Source organism: Oncorhynchus tshawytscha, linkage group LG05 (assembly GCF_018296145.1).
Source record: "Oncorhynchus tshawytscha isolate Ot180627B linkage group LG05, Otsh_v2.0, whole genome shotgun sequence".
Lineage (NCBI taxonomy): Eukaryota > Metazoa > Chordata > Actinopteri > Salmoniformes > Salmonidae > Oncorhynchus > Oncorhynchus tshawytscha.
Genome location: NC_056433.1, coordinates 49,276,435 through 49,296,752, shown reverse-complemented (window position 1 = coordinate 49,296,752; position 20,318 = coordinate 49,276,435). Strand labels below are relative to the sequence as shown.

Sequence of the window (20,318 nt, the reverse complement as noted above, 5' to 3'; positions counted from 1 at the left end):
AGAGGAGCATCTATCGATAGGTGAACTCACTCCGCTGCTTGTGTTGTTGGGCTCCCATCTGCGCGCGTTATGAAGCAGTTCAGCCAACCGTTGGGACCGCGCGAGCACGACTGACGCGAGGTATTCATCACATTACATCATCGGGTGAGCAACATTGACGAGGAATTCAGGAAACTATTAATCCTTATGTGAAATAAAACATTGATTTGTTATGTTATCAACTTTGGACACTTTCAAGTTGGCTTCTTCATGGGGTTCAAATCATTAAAGTGAAAATTGCCCCCAGTTTTCTGTGATTAGGTTTAAAAAAAAAACATCACTCGAAAATCATTTCCGTATATTTTGTTCAGTTAAAAACAGACTACAAAAGATATTCAGTCACTCAAGGGGGGCAAGGAAAGTTTAATAAAGTCAGTTCATTCCTATTAAATGTGTTTCTTTATAATGCTGGTAAATGATTTCAATAAAAAGGGAACAGCTTTTATTTAACTTTCATTTCCCTCCAAGATAGATAGAATACAATTAATTGCACTTGCAGTTCCAGTTTGTTCTCTTTAATTTCCTTCACCATGATACTACCTTTGGACTGTGACATATCAACATTGTTTCTTCATCTCATTATCAGTTTATGGTCACTGCTAAGAATAAGATGGTATTCTAGTATTGATAAAAATATGACTCAGAGTTGATATAGCCCTCTACAGACTTATATACCATGTGATGCTCAACATGAAAAGGCAATAACACTCTCCATACACTCCACATAGCCCTGACATCCAGTCATTTTTATTTGACAGTAATAGACCTTTGAATACATTCTGTACCAAAAAGCCCTGCATAATTGCACAAAGTTTTCAAATGAATTACCAAGGATTCGGCCATTCATTTTCTCTCTAGATCTGAGCATGTCACTGTGCCCTTTTCCCGGCTTTGCAAACATGATGGGCTCTTATTGGAATAGGAGAGAGAGCGCAAGCAATATGAAGAGAGTGAAGGACGTGAGACAACTAAAAAATGAGAGAAACCCGAGAGGGCAGAGAGGAAGAAAGAAAAAAGGGAGAAAAATGGAGAGAAAGACATGACAAACAGACATGGAGAGAGAGAGAGCAAGAGAACCAGGCAAGACTCTCCCCCTCACCATATCTTCTCTGACCTTTCTCCCACTTGCCTCTTCTGGGCCATTCCAGTAATTACCCATCAATTCATAAGGAGAAAGGAGAATCATTAACACCCGTAACACAGCAACAACCAACAACAAAAGCCCATCATACAGAATCCTGCCTCCTTTCCTGTCATCTTGCCTCTGTGAGGCCTGCGATGCCGAGAAGCAGACGGTAGAGGCGTCAGCTCAGAGATGATACATGTACCGCCGGGCCATAACGAAATTTGTGGATAAACAAACACAGACACAATAAAGCAGGTGACCTCCGTTGACCTGAGGCTGGGAGAGGGAGAGGCGGGAAGCAGCCGTCAGACAGAAAGCTTTTCTTAACCCCCTCTGGGCTTAGAGAGATACAGGATTCAGAGAGATTCCACCTTCATATTATTGACTGAGCGGAATCTGGGCCACAAAGATAAATAGGGGCAGGGAGGCGTGATAGGAAGGCGCTGTGTGAGTGAGTGCATAAACACTGGGACAAACACAGACATATTGATAACTGCCAAAATAAAGGACACAATTTAGTAAATTAGGGATACAAAGTATATTTAAAGCAGATACCTCCACACAGGTGTGGTTCTTGAGTTAATTAAGCAATTAACATCATGCTTTTAGGATCATGTATAAAATGCCCAGTTACCCATTATTTTGGCTACCATGGCTAGAAGAAGATCTCAGTGACTTTGATAGAGAGGTCGCATAGGGTTTTTAAAAAGGTGTGTGTTTATGTGAGTGTCTCCGTCAGTCACCAGATCTCAACCCAACTGAACACTTATGGGAGATTCTGGAGTGGCGCCTGAAACAGCAACAAATTCTCAACAAAACACCAAATTATGGAATTTCTTGTGGAAGAATGGTGTCGCATAGATAGACATCCATAGACTTCCAATAGAATACCAGACACTTGTAGAATCTAAGCCAAGGTGCACTGAAGCTGTTACGGCGGCTTGTGGCGGCCCGATGCCCTATTAAGACACTTTATATTGGGGTTTCCTTTATTTTGGAAGTTACCTGTACGTCCAAGCACACGCACACACATCCACAAAAGTTATTCAGTCTCTGCTTCCCTCAGCCTTGGCTAGATTAGCTTGATGTGAAAACCAAGTGTCACAGGTGCAGTGCAGTTTCCATCCCAGCTAATTTGACTGCTTTGAAAGAAAGTCAGTTGACAGTCTGTCCTTCCGACATGACATACTGTAACATTCTCCTGAAGTGTGGAGAAAATTCAAACCCTTGCAGCAGACATAAATATCACACAGTAGCCTTCTCAATGAATCACACTGCGGACCTCTCATGGCTTGTTGAGCACATAGAGGGAGAGAAACGAGAGATTGTGCAGGGTCGGGGAGTAACGGAGCGAATCTGACAAGTCGGCGGCCACTATGACACAGCACGTGTTTGATGGATCTCAGGGAAAAAGCCGGAATAGGCTTTTTTAGGCTACAGTTCAAGCTATGTCTTCCAATGGTGCGACAGCTGTCGGCATCCAAAGATTATTCAACTTCAATAAATGCCTGGAGGTAAGGACACCGGTGGTGGTGTAGCCTAAGGGCGATACGGATATCACGTATTATTGATATCTACACAGTGCAATGATGTGAATCACACTGCTTCTCTTTCATTTAGCCATTTGTGCCTTACAGATTGTGGTTATTGTGGATGGCTGTTCACAAATGTATATGTGTATTTTAAACCAAAAATGGTTGACGTGAACTTAACAATGCCTCACTAATTCAACTGTCACACCACATGAGAATCCAAAATATAAGATTGTTTTTCTCCAATGTTAAAAAACATGGTAAATGTAAACCAACAGTATATAGCCTCAAAACATGGTTAAAACAATCATTTTGATATCATGGGTGGTCAGTCCTTCTTCCATAGCTCTGTCTATTACCTTAGAAACATTTCTCCAGAAACATCCCTCAGCTTTTTACCAAAACAGAGGCGGGGTTTCGCTTTGTTGTTGTTTCAACTGTGGATTCGCCCTTTAAACAGCTGCAAATTATTGAGATATCAAAGTGTCACCAACAGCATATGGCATACTTTTGTCACATGCAAATAGCACTTTTCGGTAGTGCTCAAAGCATGCCATTTCATGATAACATAAAAAATGGCAGTGCAATGGATAGCAGCCACTTCACGGGCTATTTTGTGTTTTTTTTGCGCTGATCTTAACTTTGTATGGTAGATGATGTCTCCGCCATCGTTTCCTATGACTGAAAAGAGCGTCTGGACATCAGAACAGCGACCAGTCACCTCGATTTGGATGAAGGTTTTTGCTTCAGTGAGTCGGAGGCACAGGACATACTGCTCAGCCCGGACCAGGCCCTAATCCCCGAGACTCGGAAAAAGAAAAAGGTGGAGTAAGAGAGGCCGATCACGGGCATCCTGACGAAAATACGTTAATGAGTACATAAACCGCCTCTACCCTCCATTCTATTGGCAAATATATCATTGGAGAACAATCACTGGAGAACAAACTGAACAAGCTCCGTTCGAGACTATCCTATCAACGGGACCTGAAGAACTGTAATACCCTACGTTTCTCAGAGTCATGGCTGAACAAGGACATGGATAATATACTGAACATCTAACTGTTTTTTCTATGCAACAGCAGTGTCGGGTAATCTCAAGTGGGGAGGTGTGTGTCTCTTTGTTAACAACAGCTGGTGTGCAATCTCTGATATTAAGGAGGTCTCGAGGTTCTGCTCGCCTGTGTTAAAATACCACATGGGCCTCCTGAGTGACACTGCGGTCTAAGGCACTGCATTGCCGTGCTAGAGGTGTCACTACAGACCCGGGTTTGATCCCGGGCTGTATCGCAGGCGGCTGCGACCGGGAGACCCATGAGGAGGCGCACAATTGGCCCAGTGTCGTCCGGGTTGGGGGAAGGTTTGGCCGGCCGGGATGTCCTTGTCCCATCGCGTTCTAGTGTCCCCTTGTGGTGGGCCGGGCGCATGCACGCTGACTTCGGTCGACAGTTGTACGGCGTTTCCTCCGACACATTGGTGCGGCTCGCTTCCGGGTTAAGCGAGCAGTGTGTCAAGAAGCAGTGCGGCTTTTGGCAGGGTTGTTTCGGAGGACGCATGGCTCTCGACCTTCGCTTCTCCCAAGTCCGTATGTATGTATGTATGCATGCATGTATGTACGTACACACACACACACACACACACAACTCATGATAAGCTGTAGACCACAGTATTTATACCAAGAGCAGTTTTCATCTATATTTCTCATAGCTGTCTATTTACCACCACAAACTGATGCTGGCACTTAGACCACACTCAAGGAGCTGTATAGGGCCATAAGCAAACAAGAAAATGCTCATCCATAGGCAGTGCTCCTAGTGGCCAGAAAAACTGAAATCCATTTTACCAAATTTCTACCAGCATGTCACCTGTGCAACCTTTACTCCACACACAGAAAGGCATACAAAGCTCTCCCTCGCCCTTCATTTGGCAGATCTGACTATAACTTTACCCTCATGATTCCAAGCAAAAACTCAAACAGGAAGTACCAGTGACCCGCTCAATATAGAAGTGGTCTGATGAAGCGGATGCTAAGCTAGCACAGACTGAAATATGTTCCGGAATTCATCCAATGGCATTGAGGCGTTTACCACATCAGTCACCGACTTCATTAATAAGTGCATCGACGACCTCGTCCCCACAGTGATCGTAAATACATATCCCATCCAGAAGCTAGGGATTAGAAGCAACATCCGAACTGAGCTAGAGCTGCCGCTTTCAAGGAGCAGGACACTCATCCGTACGCGTGTAAGAAATCCCACTACTACCATCAAACAGGCAAAGCGTCAACAGGACTAAGATCGAATCCTACTACACCGGTTCTGATGCTCGTCGGACGTGTCAGGGCTTACAAACTACCATCGATTACAAACGGAAAGCCAGCCGCGAGCTTCCAAGTGATTTGAGCCTACCAGATGACCTAAATGTCTTCTATTCTCACTTCAAGGCAAGAAACACTGAACCATGCATGAGAGCAAACAGCTGTTTCGGACGACTGTATGATCACGCTCTCCGTAGCCAATGTGAGTATGACCTTCAAACAGGTTAACATTCTGACGGATTAACAGTACACCAAGGTAAAATATCTATATGACTATCGCCCCGTAGCACTCACATCTGTAGCCATGATGCTTTAAAAGGCTGGTCATAGCTCACATCAACACCATCATCCAAGAGCCACAGGTGACGAAATCTCTATTGCACTCCACACTGCCCTATACCACCTGGACAACTAAATCATAAACAACAGAGTAGGCTAATAGGTCCTTTAGTTGTGGGGTTATGCCCAGGTAGAACAATCTGTCTAATCTATACTTCCATATTTCCAATTCCTATTCTTGAAGATCAAGGGGTATTAAATTAATTGGAATGACTGGAAACCTGACAGACTTAGCTTTTAATGTAAATATATAACAATTCATATAATTATCTGTAGTAGAAAGCAATTGGTAAAAAGAAGCCTACATAACCAACCCATAAAGTAAAATGCAACATCAATTTATGGCCAGTAAACTCTAACATTGATTTATCCTGCAATAGATGTCATTCAATTGGTAATATTAATTTTTGTCTTCTTCTAATGACTCTTAAGGGGAAAATAATCTAAAATTAACTGAAAGTAAGCAAATTACAATACTGAGTTTGATAATCAAAAAGTTACATTACTGATTACAATTCTGGACAGGTAACTAGTAACTAATGGATTACATTTAGAAAGTAAACTACCCAACCCTGAGATTGTGAGTACTCGAGTGACAGAGTGAGAAATAAAGAGAGGCAGCTCTCGACAGAGCAAGTGTTTCTAATGAAATGAGAGAGAATGAAAAACAAAGAGATGGAAACAGACAGAGCATTACAGAGACATAGTTGAAAGAGTAACAAGCTGCTCCACTGACTTGGAGTTGTTGATGGTCTCCAGGCTCGTGGCAGCCACACTGGCAAGGGCATTCCTGTAGAGGGCCTCCAGGTCCAGCAGCCTGCGGTGGTCCTGGGTGTGGGTGGAGTGGCGCCGAGACAGTGGGGGCAGCAGTATTGTCCCTGAGAAACGCCGCCGCACTGCATAGCTGAGGTTGGCCGTGGGTAGAGAGTCCCTCAGACTCTGTGGAGGAAACAAAATACAATCAGAGGACAGGTATTCTGATCAATTATAAAATCATTTTAGAAAGGATTTTTGACATATTTCTATTGACATTTCTGTCCGCAGAGGATATTAATTTAGCTAAGTTTCAGGAAAAGCAATCACTTAGATTTTTTAAAATTGTTGAGTAAAATATGAAGGGAATTTATTTGAGAACTCTATGAACATCTACATGTGGCGGGAAAACTTGAGACAGAAGTAATACCTTGTCCAGGATATCACAATGTTGTTGCATTTATGAGAAGCTAAAACTTATGAAAAGCTAAAATGTCATTTCTTTGGACCACAAAGTAATACAATTCTCAATGTTACATCGGTAGGTTACAGCGTCCTGACAAATAGCATGACGACACTCAGACACTAAATAATGGATTCTCGCAACAGGGCAATAACTGCAAGGGTTAAATGTATCAACTCAACTGGAACCAGTGAATGTAACAGGCCCCTGTGTATACATGTGGGACAACAAGGCTCAGAGAATGAGTTGATGTGATGTGTCAGACCATTTCAAAAGTGTGACATAAGTTCAACACATAATGCCTCACACATGAACACATCTTCACCCAAAAACACAATTACCAGAGTGACAAAGTGGACTCAGCTCAATACATATATTTCCTAATTATTGAGTGCACTAACCCAAACCATGCTTGACTGGTCTCCTTGTGTTCTAAGGAGTGACAATTCAGAGACCGGACGAGTATTGATTCCTGCCTTGTTGTTAACACCTGAGGCCTGAGTGGTTAACTGCCTTAAGCCTGGCATTAATCAAGTTTCCCATCAATGAAGGGTTTCAAAGTGAAGTCAAGCCATCTGTGTGAGTTTGTGGTGTACCCATTTAGATTTTTGTTTTTGTCCAAAAAGTTACATATTGCAGCTTTAAAGTGGTAATTCATATTTAATATGTGTTTGATGAGTTCGATACAATTCCATTTATTCCGTTCCAGCCAATATTATGAGCCCCTCCTCCCCAATTAAGGTGCCACCAACCTCCTGTGCTAAACAGTGCATGGGTTAAATTGGCCTGCCAGAATATACTATTCCATTTCTACTGCGCCATCTGGATATATTTTTACCTGGTGTTATTTTGAGCCTGTGGTTGCAAAAAGGGAACATACGGAGGGGAAATACATAGATATGTCTAATTCAGTATATTTTTGCTTTGAGAAGTTGAGATTGGTTGAAATTAAAATGAATAGAAATTAAAAACAAAGCACTTTCTTCTGAAACGCGTCAGTCTATTCTTCTTCTGAGAAATGAAGGCTATTCCATGCGAGAAATTGCCAAGAAACTGAAGATCTCGTACAACGCTGTGTACTACTCCCTTCACAGAACAGCGCAAACTGGCCCTAACCAGACTAGAAAGAGGAATGGGAGGCCCTGGTGCACAACTGAACAAGAGGACAAGTGACATTAGTGTCTAGTTTGAGAAACAGAAGCCTCAAGTCCTCAACTGGCAGCTCCATTAAATAGGACCTGCAAAACACCAGTCTCAACATCAACAGTGAAAATGTGACTCTGGGATGCTGGCCTTCTAGGCAGAGTTCCTCTGTCCAGTGTCTGTTTTTTTGCCCATCTTAATCTTTTCTTTTTATTGGCCAGTCTAAGATATGGCTTTTTCTTTGCAACTCTGCAAAACTCTAAAACAAGTTTTAATGACTCAAACCTAAGCGCATGTAAACTTCTGACTTCAACTGTATATTTTTGTCTTCCCTACCATCCCATCCTCTTCCTTTTCCTACACACAATCAAGATAAAATGTTGGATTTCAAGTAATTAATTTGTATTGCCTGCATTTCGGAACATACATCAACGTCAGACAATTGTCCACAAAGTACAAGAATATATTTAAAAAATGTAAATAGCACCCCGAAACAAATCCATATTGTTTATGTGTTATTTCATAAGAGAAACAATCCTATCTTATGAAATCTTCAAATGGATTTATATTATTTCATGAACCCAACAGTCCAAACATCAGACTAAAGCCTCAGCTGAACTTGATGTTCACACTCAGATTGCAATCTGATAAAAACAAAGAATGAGAGCGTGTGACACTGTCGTAAATTGTATTAACACAGATACAGTTGAAGTCAGAAGTTTACATACACTTAGGTTGGAGTCATTAAAACTTGTTTTTCAACCACTCCACAAATGTCTTGTTAACTAACTATAGATTTGGAAAGTCGGTTAGGACATCTACTTTGTGCATGACACAAGCAATTTTTCAAAAAAAATGTACAGACAGATTATTTCACTTAATCACAATTCCAGTGGGTCAGAAGTTTACATACACTAAATTGACTGTGCCTTTAGCAGCTTGGAAAATTCCAGATAATGAAGTCATGGCTTTAGATGCTCCTGATAGGCTAATTGACATAATTTGAGTCAATTGTAGGTGTACCTGTGGATGTATTTCAAGGCCTACCTTCAAACTCAGTGCCTCTTTGCTTGATATCATGAGAAAATCAAAATAAATCAGCCAAGACTTACATACAGAGGAGGAACTTTTTGAAGCAATTCAATCTTTTCAGTCTGGAAAAACACCAGGGCTCAATGGTATACCAGTAGAGGTATTATCAGACCTTCTTTGATGTACTCAAAGATCCATTATTAGCATGTTTTAATTACTCCTATAAAAGTGGTATACTTTTAGGTACTCAACAAGAAGGTCTGATTGAAATACTACTGAAACAGGAGCCAGGTGGTAAGTATAAAGATCTAATTCATTTAAGGCTTCTTACACTTCAATGTTGTGATGCAGAAATCCTGACGAAATGCATAGCACATAGAATAAAAAAAGGTTTTACCAGATGTTGTTTTACATGGAAGATATATTGTAGATAATGTACAACAATTACTTGAAACAATTGAACATTATGAAACATCAAAAGACACCAGGCCTGGTCTTCATAGCAGATTTTGAAAAGGCGTTTGATAAAGTACAACTCTAATTTCCATATAAATGCCTGGATTACTTTAATTTCGGGGAATCTCTTACACAATGGGTTAAAGTTAATGTACAGCAACCCCAGGTGTAACACAGTAAATAATGGTTACTTGTCAGAATGTATTCAGCTTTTACAGAGGAGCAAAACAAGGCTGTCTGTCTCCATATATATTTATTATGGCCATACAAATGCTAGCTATTAAATAAGAAAAACTTGAGTCATCGGCATACATTGACACTATTGTTTTTATCCCCTGGATTTCCAACCCTTTGATCTTCTTGTTGGATCTAAAGTCCGTAACTGGATCCCTGCACATCCTTATTGAAGATCTTGATCACTTTTCTAGCCTCTCTGGACTAAAACCCAATTATGACAAGTGTACCATATTACGTATTGGATCATTAAAAGAGTGTTTACACTACCTTGTAGTTTACCAATAAAATGGGCGGATGGTGAAGTAGACATACTTAGTATTCATAGCTCAAAAAACATAAATGAACTTACCACAATCAATTTCAATAGAAAGTTTGCAAAAATAGACAAGATTCTGCAACCATGGAGAGGTAAATACTTGTCTATTTATGGAAACATCACATTTACTTTTTTAAATCATATGAGAGAAAAATGTTATTTTATTTGGAATGCTAAGCCAGACAAAATTAAACATGCTTATTTACAGTTGAAGTCGGAAGATTACATACACTTAGGTTGGAGTCATTAAAACTCGTTTTTCAACCACCCCACAAATTTCTTGTTAAAAAACTATAGTTTTGGCAAGTCGGTTCGGACATCTAGTAATTTTGCCAACAATTGTTTACAGACAGATTATTTCACTTATAATTCACTGTATCACAATTCCAGTGGGTCAGAAGTTTACATACACTAAGTTGACTGTGCTTTTAAATAGCTTGGAAAATTCCAGATAATGATGTCATGGCTTTAGAAGCTTCTGAAAGGCTAAATGACATCAATTGAGTCAAGAAATCAGCCAAGACCTCAGAAAAAAAATGGTATACCTCCACAATTCTGGTTCATCCTTGGGAGCAATTTCTAAACGCCTGAAGGTACCACGTTCATCTGTACAAACAATAGTACGTAAGTATAAATACCATGGGACCATGCAGCCGTCATACCTCTCAGGAAGGAGACGCGTCCTGTCTCCTAGAGATGAATGTACTTTGGTGCGAAAAGTGTCAATAAATCCCAGAACAACAGCAAAGGACCTTGTGAAGATGCTGGAAGAAACAATACAAAAGTATCTATATCCACAGTAAAACAAGTCCTACATCGACATAACCTGAAAGGCCCCTCAGTAAAGACGAAGCCACTGCTCCAAAACCATGATGATAAAGTCATACTACGGTTTGCAACTGTACATGGGGACAAAGATCGTACTTTTTGGAGAAATGTCCTCTGGTCTGATGAAACAAAAATAGAACTGTTTGGCCATAAAAGGGGGAGGCTTGCATGCCGAAGAACACCATCTCAACCAGGAAGCACGGGGGTGGCAGCATCATGTTGTGGGGGTGCTTTGCTACAGGAGGGACTGGTGCACTTCACAAAATAGATGGCATCATGAGGAGGACAATTATGTGGATATATTGAAGCAACATCTCAAGACATCACTCAGGAAGTTAAACCTTGGACGCAAATGGGTCTTCCAAAATGGACAATGACCCCAAGCATACTTCCAAAGTTGTGGCAAAATGGCTTAAGGACAACAAAGTCAAGGTATTGGAGTGGCCATCACAAAGCCCTGACCTCAATCAGTATAGTATGTGGACTGTGTCGTATACCTCAATATTTAGCTATACAATCCAGTGCCCCAAGCAATGTCCCTTGCTCCAATACCTGTCCACTTATGGCCGTAAACACCTGTGAGCAGTCCCCAAGAGCCAACATAAATGGATAGGGTTTTGGTCATCGCCATGTTGGTCCCAACCTGTCAGATAGAAATCACTCGATTTTAGAATGAGGACTTTTACAAATCATGGACTATATAACAATTTACACATCAATATAAACACCCAATCCTAGTTTGATGCCTACATTTTCCATTCATTTGGGGCTGAGGCTCATTTACACAATGTCTTGGAGTGTGCAGTTCACAGATTTTGGAATGCTGTTCCTGTCATTCAAGGTTTACAAATGATATCATTTAATTTCTCCAACAATCTCCATATGCCTATCCGCGTACAGGCTGCAAGTCAATTAAGAATTTTCTGGTCTTTTGGAAGCTGGGTCAGAATTCATCCTGCCAATCTTGTAGACTGGTGTTGGGAGGACCATTGTCAAAAGTCTTAAAGCGATGTCACATTGTGTATCTGGAGAGAAGAATGTTTAGTGAATAACTTGATTGTTTCAAACAAAAAATGAATGAGTATATGAGGTTCCACCAGCAGGGCCATTTCAAACTATACCTGCAATTCAAAGAGAAAATCTTGGGCCTGCTTCTCTCAGTTGTCGAAGCAAAGGTTTTTTGTCCTTTAAGACCGCAATCCAGTTCTCAGCGAGTTTCCCCGAGCAGTCTGGGTTTAAAACGGAAAAGTCCTGGGCAATCTGTAGTAAAGCAGACAAACAATTTATTTTCCATTGCAGTTAGTCATTAGCTTGGCTAACACCTAACTCTCTAAGTCCTCCTGACCTTAGTCTGGAATGGCTCTTTGATGTTGTCGGCACAATGCGTCAATAATGAAGGGAGCTGTGATTTTACTTATTGGCTCTCCACTGTGTCTTTCTCACACAAACACCAACAGCCACAGTCGGCCTCCGAGCGCTGCCCCATTCTATAACAATGGTTGGATTTTCAAATCCAAACAATGAGAGGTCTGAGAGATCTCAACCTGAGGGAAAAAAACATTTGAGAGAACCAATCAAATCCTATTGCACAATTTATTTAATTTAGAATCAATTGAATAGTTTGTGCTCAATACACTATCAAATGTGGGCAGCCCAGATGACCGAGTGAAGATCAACATCCGGCCGGAAAACCAAGCAGCTATGTTATTCTAAAATGTTAATTAGCATCAAAGTAGATGTCATGCAAGACTACAGATCCCTGCAAGCTCCTCCACATTTCTATCTGACATATTTGCAAACCAGTATTGTAGTTCTCTTTATAATAGCCACATTAGCAGCTAATTAGCGTTTCCATTTTAGGTAGTATATAGTCACCTTGTCCGAGAGAGATTCTCATGGTTATCAAAACGTCATGGCAGGGTAAGCCTACACAAAACACTGCCCTTATGTTAAGTGTTTCTAAAATCCCCTATGGGGAAAAATGAAAGGTGGAAAAACGATTGGAACCATTTCCTTGTTTGACCACTAGGTTTTATTGGTATTATGACACCTCCACTGTGGGGTTCTATCCAGTAGACTAGGATACTCTTGGACTCTCGACTGTCCCCATTCTGTCTGGTCCTCTGAGCCATCTGGATTGCGGTCTATTTCATGTATTCCGCTGCTTGGTTTTCCAAGATTTCAGTGCGAAATTCAAAGACGGTTGACATCTAGTGGAAGCCGTAGGAAGTGAAACTTGACTCCATAGACAGTGTATTCGGTAGGCCAAGCTTTGAAAAACTACAAACCTCAGATTTTTCTCAGGTTTTCGCCTGCCATATGAGTTATGTTATACCCACAGACATCATTCAAACAGTTTTAGAAACTTCAGAGTTATCTATCCAATACTACTAATAATATGCATATATTAGCATCTGGGACAGAGTAGGAGGCAGTTCACTTTGGGCACGCTATTCATCCAAAAGTGAAAATGCTGCCCCCTATCCCAAAAAGGATTTATACTAACTTGGCTACATGAAATTTAAGGTCAATTCTAACATTAGATAGCTAAAATAATTTGCACAACTAAAGCTGCCACTGTTAGAAACCATTGAAAACCAGTACAGTAATGCTAGCTAACTCAATCAATCACCATGCAAGCATTAGATAAACCTGCCAAATAGCTTGGTTAAATTAACCCAGACAGAGAATAAGTAAAGTCTAGCTATGGTAACTTAGCTAGCCAGCCATCTATGTTAACGTTAGTGAGTGAAACAGTATACGACACAGTCCAGAAACAGTGTCAGACTTAGATTGTCTACTTACTTAAATTGTCTAAGCTCCAACACCACAGGTAGGGGAAGGGCATCCATCTGCAAAAGTGAAGTTTTGCTTTGACCTCATATCAACTCATATTGTTGCTACCTTAGTTGTTGTGTTAGCTAACATTCTACTAAACCATGACACTAGCATTTTGACATGGATATTGGTATTCAGACTGCAATGTATCCACAAATAAATATGTGTTTAGGCAAATCAGTTTGGTAGCTACCTATTACATTAATTGTGCAAAAATATGATAGCTAACATTAGCTAGCTAAACACTAGCCAGTAAGTGGTGCTGACAGATTGAAATTGGTATCAACAAAAAGTGTTTCACTCTATCCCATAAAACATGACATTGCTATCTAGGCATCATTTAGCTAATAAAATGTTAAAGTTTATTAGGACGTTTAATTAATAAGTTAGACACTCACCGGACAGCATTTGTAGGTAGCTACTGTAGCTAGATAGCTTGGTTTCCATTTTTCAATAGATGTTTCTAATCCCCCGGATTTGTCATCAATGGTTACGGGTTTTGGAACTTGTTGCCACAGATTAAAATTGAATCTTGAAAGAATTCTCTGCCAGGTTTGCTGCATACTCACCATTAGCGTTTTTTTTGGAATTGTTAGTTAGATTACTTGCTCGTTATTACTGCATTGTCGGAACTAGAAGCACAAGCATTTCGTTACACTCGCACTAACATCTGCTAACCATGTGTATGTGACAAATAAAATTTGATTTGATTTGATTTGACATTTGCAAACTTACAGTATGGCAACATTTTGTGGCACACTATTTAGTTTGCAGGAAATGTGCCACAAACTAGCAGGAAGTTTTCCGCAACAAATTAATTTTTGTAATTTTCTCATAGGTAGTTATTATAGTCCACAAAGTGCTAAAAGTCAGTATTTGGACTATGCGTGTGAAATGTTCGATAATGTTATATCGTTTCCAGATTGACTGATCTTCCTGTTTTAAGTAATGGACTGTTGTTTCTCTTTGCTTATTTGAGCTGTTCTTGCTGTAATATGGACTTGGTTTTTTACCAAATAGGGCCATCTTCTGTATTCCACTCGTAGCTTGTCACAACACAACCGATTGGCTCAAACGCATAAAAGGAAAGAAATTCCACAAATTATCTTTTAATAAGGCACATCTGTTCATTGAAATGCCTTGCAGGTGACTACCTCATGAAGTTGGTTGATAGAATGCCAAGAGTGTGCAAAGCTGTCATCAAGACAAAAGGTGGCTACTTTGAAGAATCTCAAATATAAAATATATAAAAAATGTTATACTTTATGAATCCGTATGTGTTATTTCATAGTTTTTTTTTGTAAAGATAAAGAAAAGAAAAGAAAAACACTTGAATGAGTTGGTATGTCCAAACTTTTGACTGGTACTGTACATAAAGAATTAAAGTAAAAAGCTCTGGCGTACCTGAAATTAAATTCTAGGTTAAAAAAAAGCTAACTCGGCAAATGGCAAGTCAATAACAAAACCCTTTGATATTACCAACCACTTTAATACGTTTTTTGTTGTTGACAAGATTAGCAAATGTATGCATGACGAGCAAACAAACACTGAGCCTTCATATTCATGCATAATGGACCAAAAGAATGAAACACGAGCTCTGTAGTTTTGAGTTCTACAAAGTGGGTGTGGAAGAGGAACAAATTATTGCTATCCATAAATGACATGCCACCTGGTGCCAACAACCTGGATGGTAAATTGCTCAGGCTGGCAGCGGAAAATATTGTGAGTCCTGTTTGCCACATCTTCAATGAGCCTAGAAGACAGTGAGACCCTCAGGCCTGAAGAGGCAAAGGTCATTCTGCTGCCCAAGAATAGCAGAGCACCATTTAATGGGTCAAACAGCTGACCAATCAGCCTGTTACCGGTGCTTAGCAAACTTTTGGAAAAAATAGTGTTTGACCAAATGTAAAGTTATTTTACAGAAAACAATCAAAACAGACTTTCAGCATCCTTACAGTATAGGGAAGGGCACTCAACATGTTCGGCACTGACACAAACGACTGATGATTGGCTGAAAAAAAATAGATAGTAGGAAGATTGGGAAGCTGTTTTGTTAGACTTCAGTGCAGCTTTCGAAAGAATTGATCATAACCTATTGCTGATAAGGCGTTGGTCTGCTTTCTTGACAGGTCCTAAAGGCCCCAGTTTTGTCACACCTTTACTACTGCCCAGTTGTGTGGTCATGTTCGGCAAAGAGGGAGATGGGTAAATTGCAGTTGGTCCAGAACAGAGCAGCACGTGTTGCATTTAGATGTACACGGAGGGCGAGTGACAGTCACATGCACGTCAATCTCTCCGGGCTCAAAGTTGAGAAGAGATTGACTGTATCACTATTGGTCTTCGTGCGAGGTGTTGAAGGTACTGAACTGTCTGTTCAAGCAGTTGGCACACAGTTTGGACACTCATAGGTACAACATAAGGCATGCAATCAGAGGTCTCTCCACTGTCCCCAAGTCCAGAACAGAGGCTGGGAAACGCACAGTATTAAATAGTCATGACTACCGCAGGTAACTCAAGCTGGCAATAAAACCAGATAAAATAAATGATAAAAGAACACCTCACGGCGCAAAGGGGACTGTGAAGACACAGCCATTTGTATTGTAATTTGCACTGTATTATTTATTGTATAATAAGGTGGGAGGCCTTGAACGAATCTTTGGCTTGTGCGAGCCAGAACAGCTCATAGGCAGTCATCTCCTGTTTCATTAGCGTGAGGCAGAAGCAGGAGATCATGTAGTATTATGCAGTGTTATGTAATTATTTTATGCATGTTTGTTTCCTTTTTGGAGCACAGGAAGAGTAGCGTAATTGGGGATCCCAATAAATACTACTACTGTCACGCCTACTCCTGCTCCCTCCCCCCCTCCGGTGCTCGACATTACCGGTCTACTAACTACAGGCCCTGGCAACTAGGATTACCACACCTGCTCCCCATCATTATGGACAACTGGTCTTCATTTTCTCTGCGATTATTCCCCCTTTATTTAGCCCTCACTTGACACCAGTCATTAGGTAGTATTGTTTTCTCTCACGTTCAATACGCTTCTTATGTGTGTTCATCTGTTTCTTTTCATTATTAAACTCACCTTCTGCACCTGCTTCCTAACTCCCGGCGTATTACGTTTACAACTACTAAAATACTACTTGCGAGTTCAGGGCAATAATAAGTACAAATAAACCATAAATAATATCTTATACGGTTCCCGTTGTAATCGACAGTACACCTGCATACTTCAACCCTCGACTCTTAACAATACTGATGAGCAGTGGCTGGGTTGTTATAAGATCATGGTTGAGAGTAGAGGACACAAGATGCTTTACAGTATGCCATTCTGTCTGTTCTTGTTACAGTGAATGTTTTGGCTCTGATAGAGACAGTGAGACTTCCCTTAATGCGCCAGCCGTGGCTTTGTGACAGCAGAGAGACTTAAAACCATGGGGCCTACTGGGAAGAGCTATGCACACATTGGCACCGAGGACTGACGGTTCTCCCATATGCCCTGTACAAACAATACACACACCCTCTTAAGAATACACAAGCACACACACACAGTGTATTTGGAAAGTATTCAGACCCCTGGACTTTTCCCACATTTTGTTACTTTACAGCCTTACTCTAAAATGTATTAACTAAATACAAATTCTCAATCTACTCACAATACCCCATGATGACTAAGTGAAAACAGGTTTTTAGAAATTGTTGCTAATTTATTAAATAAAAAACATACCTTATTTACATAAGTATTCAGACCCTTTGCTATGAGACTTGAAGTTTAGCTAAGGTGCATCCTCTTTCCATTGATCATCCTTGAGATGTTTCTACAACTTGGATGGAGTCCACCTGTGGTAAATTCAATTGATTTGACATGATTTGGAAAGGCACACACCTGTCTATAGAAAAGACCACAGTTGACAGTGCATGTCAAAACAAAAACCAAGTCATGAGGTCGACGAAATTGTCCTAAGAGCTCCGAGACAGGATTATGTCGAAGCACAGGTCTAGGGAAGGGTACCGAAAAAATTATGCAATATTGAAGGTCCCCAAGAACAGTGGCCTACATCATTCTTAAATGGTAGTCATGGCCTTCATGGTAGTGTAGCCAGACGGAAGCCACTACTTGGTAAAAAGCACTTGACAGTCCGCTTGGAGTTTGCCAAAAAGCACCTAAACGACTCTCAGACCATGACAAACAAGATTCTCTGGTCTGATGAAACCAAGACTGAACTCTTTGGTGTCACGTCTGGAGGAAACCTGGCACAATCCCTACGGTGAAGCATGGTAGTTGTGGCAGCATCATGCTTTGGGGATATTTTTCAGCGGCAGGGACTGAGAGACTAGTCAGGATCGAGGGAGAGATGGATGGAGCAAAGTACAGAGAGATCCTTGATGAAAATCTGCTCCAGAGAGCTCAGGACCTCAGACTGGGGTGAATGTTCACCTTCCAACAGGACAATGACCTTAAGCACACAGCCAACAAAACGCAGGAGTGGCTTTGGGACAAGTCTCTGAATATCCTTAGTGGCCCAGCCAGAGCCCGACAGACATGGCAGCTCGGCTTCTAGCTCCTAAACAACTTTGCAGAATTTTGTTTTTTTGTATGTTATTTCTTACATTATTAGCCCAGAACATATTACATATATTATAGTGGTGGTAACTCACCAGCATTACGACCAGGAATATGACTTTCCGAATTGGATCCTTTGTTCACACTCCCCAGGGCAATTGAACTTCTCAGAGGCTGCTCCAAGACACCGCCGGCAGAGAACAGGTATACAGAGTATATACAGAGTATACAGAACAGGTATACAGAGTCAGACTCAGGAGGCAGGAACACCATCCACCACTTACGAATATATTACTCAATAATGTTCCATCTCTGGACAATAAAGTAGACAAGCTCAGGGTGAGGATCTCCTTCCAGAGAGACATCAGGGACTGTAACATACCCTGTTTTACGGAATTGTCGTGTCTTTGGCATCATTAAACTGAAGACGTATCAAATCAATTCTCTAATTATTATTACGTGATTAAACTAATCATGAAAATGTAATTAACTAGGAAGTCGGGGCACCAAGGAAATCTTCAGCTTAAACTTTCAGACATTTTAATATCTGATCAATTAGTCTTCTAATTAATGTATTATTCTTTACCTCACGTTAGTCTTCCAAACATCGTAAATTGTTGGTTATCTGGACGAACCCAGTCTTCACTATGAATCATCCATACATTAATTGTCTCAATTTATTTCTTTATTAACAAAATAATCACAGAAATGCACAAACAAACAAAGTAGATATGGTTATAAGGAAATGATAGGGGGTGTGCCCTAATGGGCTAAACCGGTATGGCGGCTTGGTAGACAAAGGGACTGAGAAGGGCGCGAAAGACAAGAGACATTACACAGTTGATAATTATGACAATTGAAATGCTAATCCTTTGCACATGAACGCTCACTCATTCGGGAATAGTTGCAATCAATATACACTGCTCAAAAAAATAAAGGGAACACTAAAATAACACATCCTAGATCTGAATGAATGAAATATTCTTATTAAATACTTTTTTCTTTCCATAGTTGAATGTGCTGACAACAAAATCACACAAAAATTATCAATGGAAATCAAATTTATCAACCCATGGAGGTATGGATTTGGAGTCACACTCAAAATTAAAGTGGAAAACCACACTACAGGCTGATCCAACTTTGATGTCCTTAAAACAAGTCAAAACGAGGCTCAGTAGTGTGTGTGGCCTCCACGTGCCTATATGACCTCCCTACAATGCCTGGGCATGCTCCTGATGAGGTGGCGGATGGTCTCCTGAGGGATCTCTTCCCAGACCTGGACTAAAGCATCCGCCAACTCCTGGACAGTCTGTGGTGCAATGGTGGATGGAGCAAGACATGATGTCCCAGATGTGCTCAGTTGGATTCAGGTCTGGGGAACGGGCGGGCCAGTCCATAACATCAATGCCTTCCTCTTGCAGGAACTGCTGACACACTCCAGCCACATGATGTCTAGCATTGTCTTGCATTAGGAGGAACCCAGGGCCAACCGCACCAGCATATGGTCTCACAAAGGGTCTGAGGATCTCATCTCGGTACCTAATGGCAGTCAGGCTACCTCTGGCGAGCACATGGAGGGCTGTGCGGCCCCCCAAAGAAATGCCACCCCACACCATGACTGACCCACCGCCAAACCGGTCAAGCTGGAGGATGTTGCAGGCAGCAGAACGTTCTCCACGGCGTCTCCAGACATCTGTGAAGAGCACAGGGCGCCAGTGGCGAATTTGCCAATCTTGGTGTTCTCTGGCAAATGCCAAACATCCTGCACGGTGTTGGGCTGTAAGCACAACCCCCACCTGTGGACGTCGGGCCCTCATGGAGTCTGTTTCTGACCGTTTGAGCAGACACATGCACATTTGTGGCTTGCTGGAGGTCCTTTTTCAGGGCTCTGGCAGTGCTCCTCCTGCTCCTCCTTGCACAAAGGCGGAGGTAGAAGTCCTGCTGCTGGGTTGTTGCCCTCCTACGGCCTCCTCCACGTTTCCTGATGTACTGGCCTGTCTCCTGGTAGCGCCTCCATGCTCTGGACACTACGCTGACAGACACAGCAAACCTTCTTGCCACAGCTCGCATTGATGTGCCATCCTGGATGAGCTGCACTACCTGAGCCACTTGTGTGGGTTATAGACTCCGTCTCATGCTACCACTAGAGTGAAAGCACCGCCAGCATTCAAAAGTGACCAAAACATCAGCCAGGAAGCATAGGAACTGAGAAGTGGTCTGTGGTCACCACCTGCAGAATCACTCCTTTATTGGGGGTGTCTTGCTAATTGCCTATAATTTCCACCTGTTGTCTATTCCATTTGCACAACAGCATGTGATATTTATTGTCAATCAGTG

The 20,318-nt window shown here is 41.3% G+C and overlaps 1 protein-coding gene and 1 long non-coding RNA gene across 3 annotated transcripts in view; both read right to left on the bottom strand.

Moving 5' to 3' along the window:
- The window catches only part of LOC112250737 (cAMP-specific 3',5'-cyclic phosphodiesterase 4D), a 175,541-nt gene that overhangs the window by 115,289 nt on the left and 39,934 nt on the right, over positions 1-20,318 (bottom strand). For both annotated transcript variants that reach the window (XM_042322023.1, XM_042322024.1), the window contains exon 6: positions 6,087-6,289. In XM_042322023.1, the coding sequence (XP_042177957.1) occupies positions 6,087-6,289 (203 nt within the window). The remainder of the gene's footprint in view (positions 1-6,086; positions 6,290-20,318) is intronic.
- LOC121846524 lies at positions 10,986-13,988 on the bottom strand. The gene is made up of 4 exons (XR_006083438.1): positions 13,384-13,988; positions 11,700-12,122; positions 11,329-11,603; positions 10,986-11,221 (listed from the first exon to the last, which is right to left on the bottom strand). It is a non-coding gene; the product is annotated as an uncharacterized LOC121846524 (long non-coding RNA).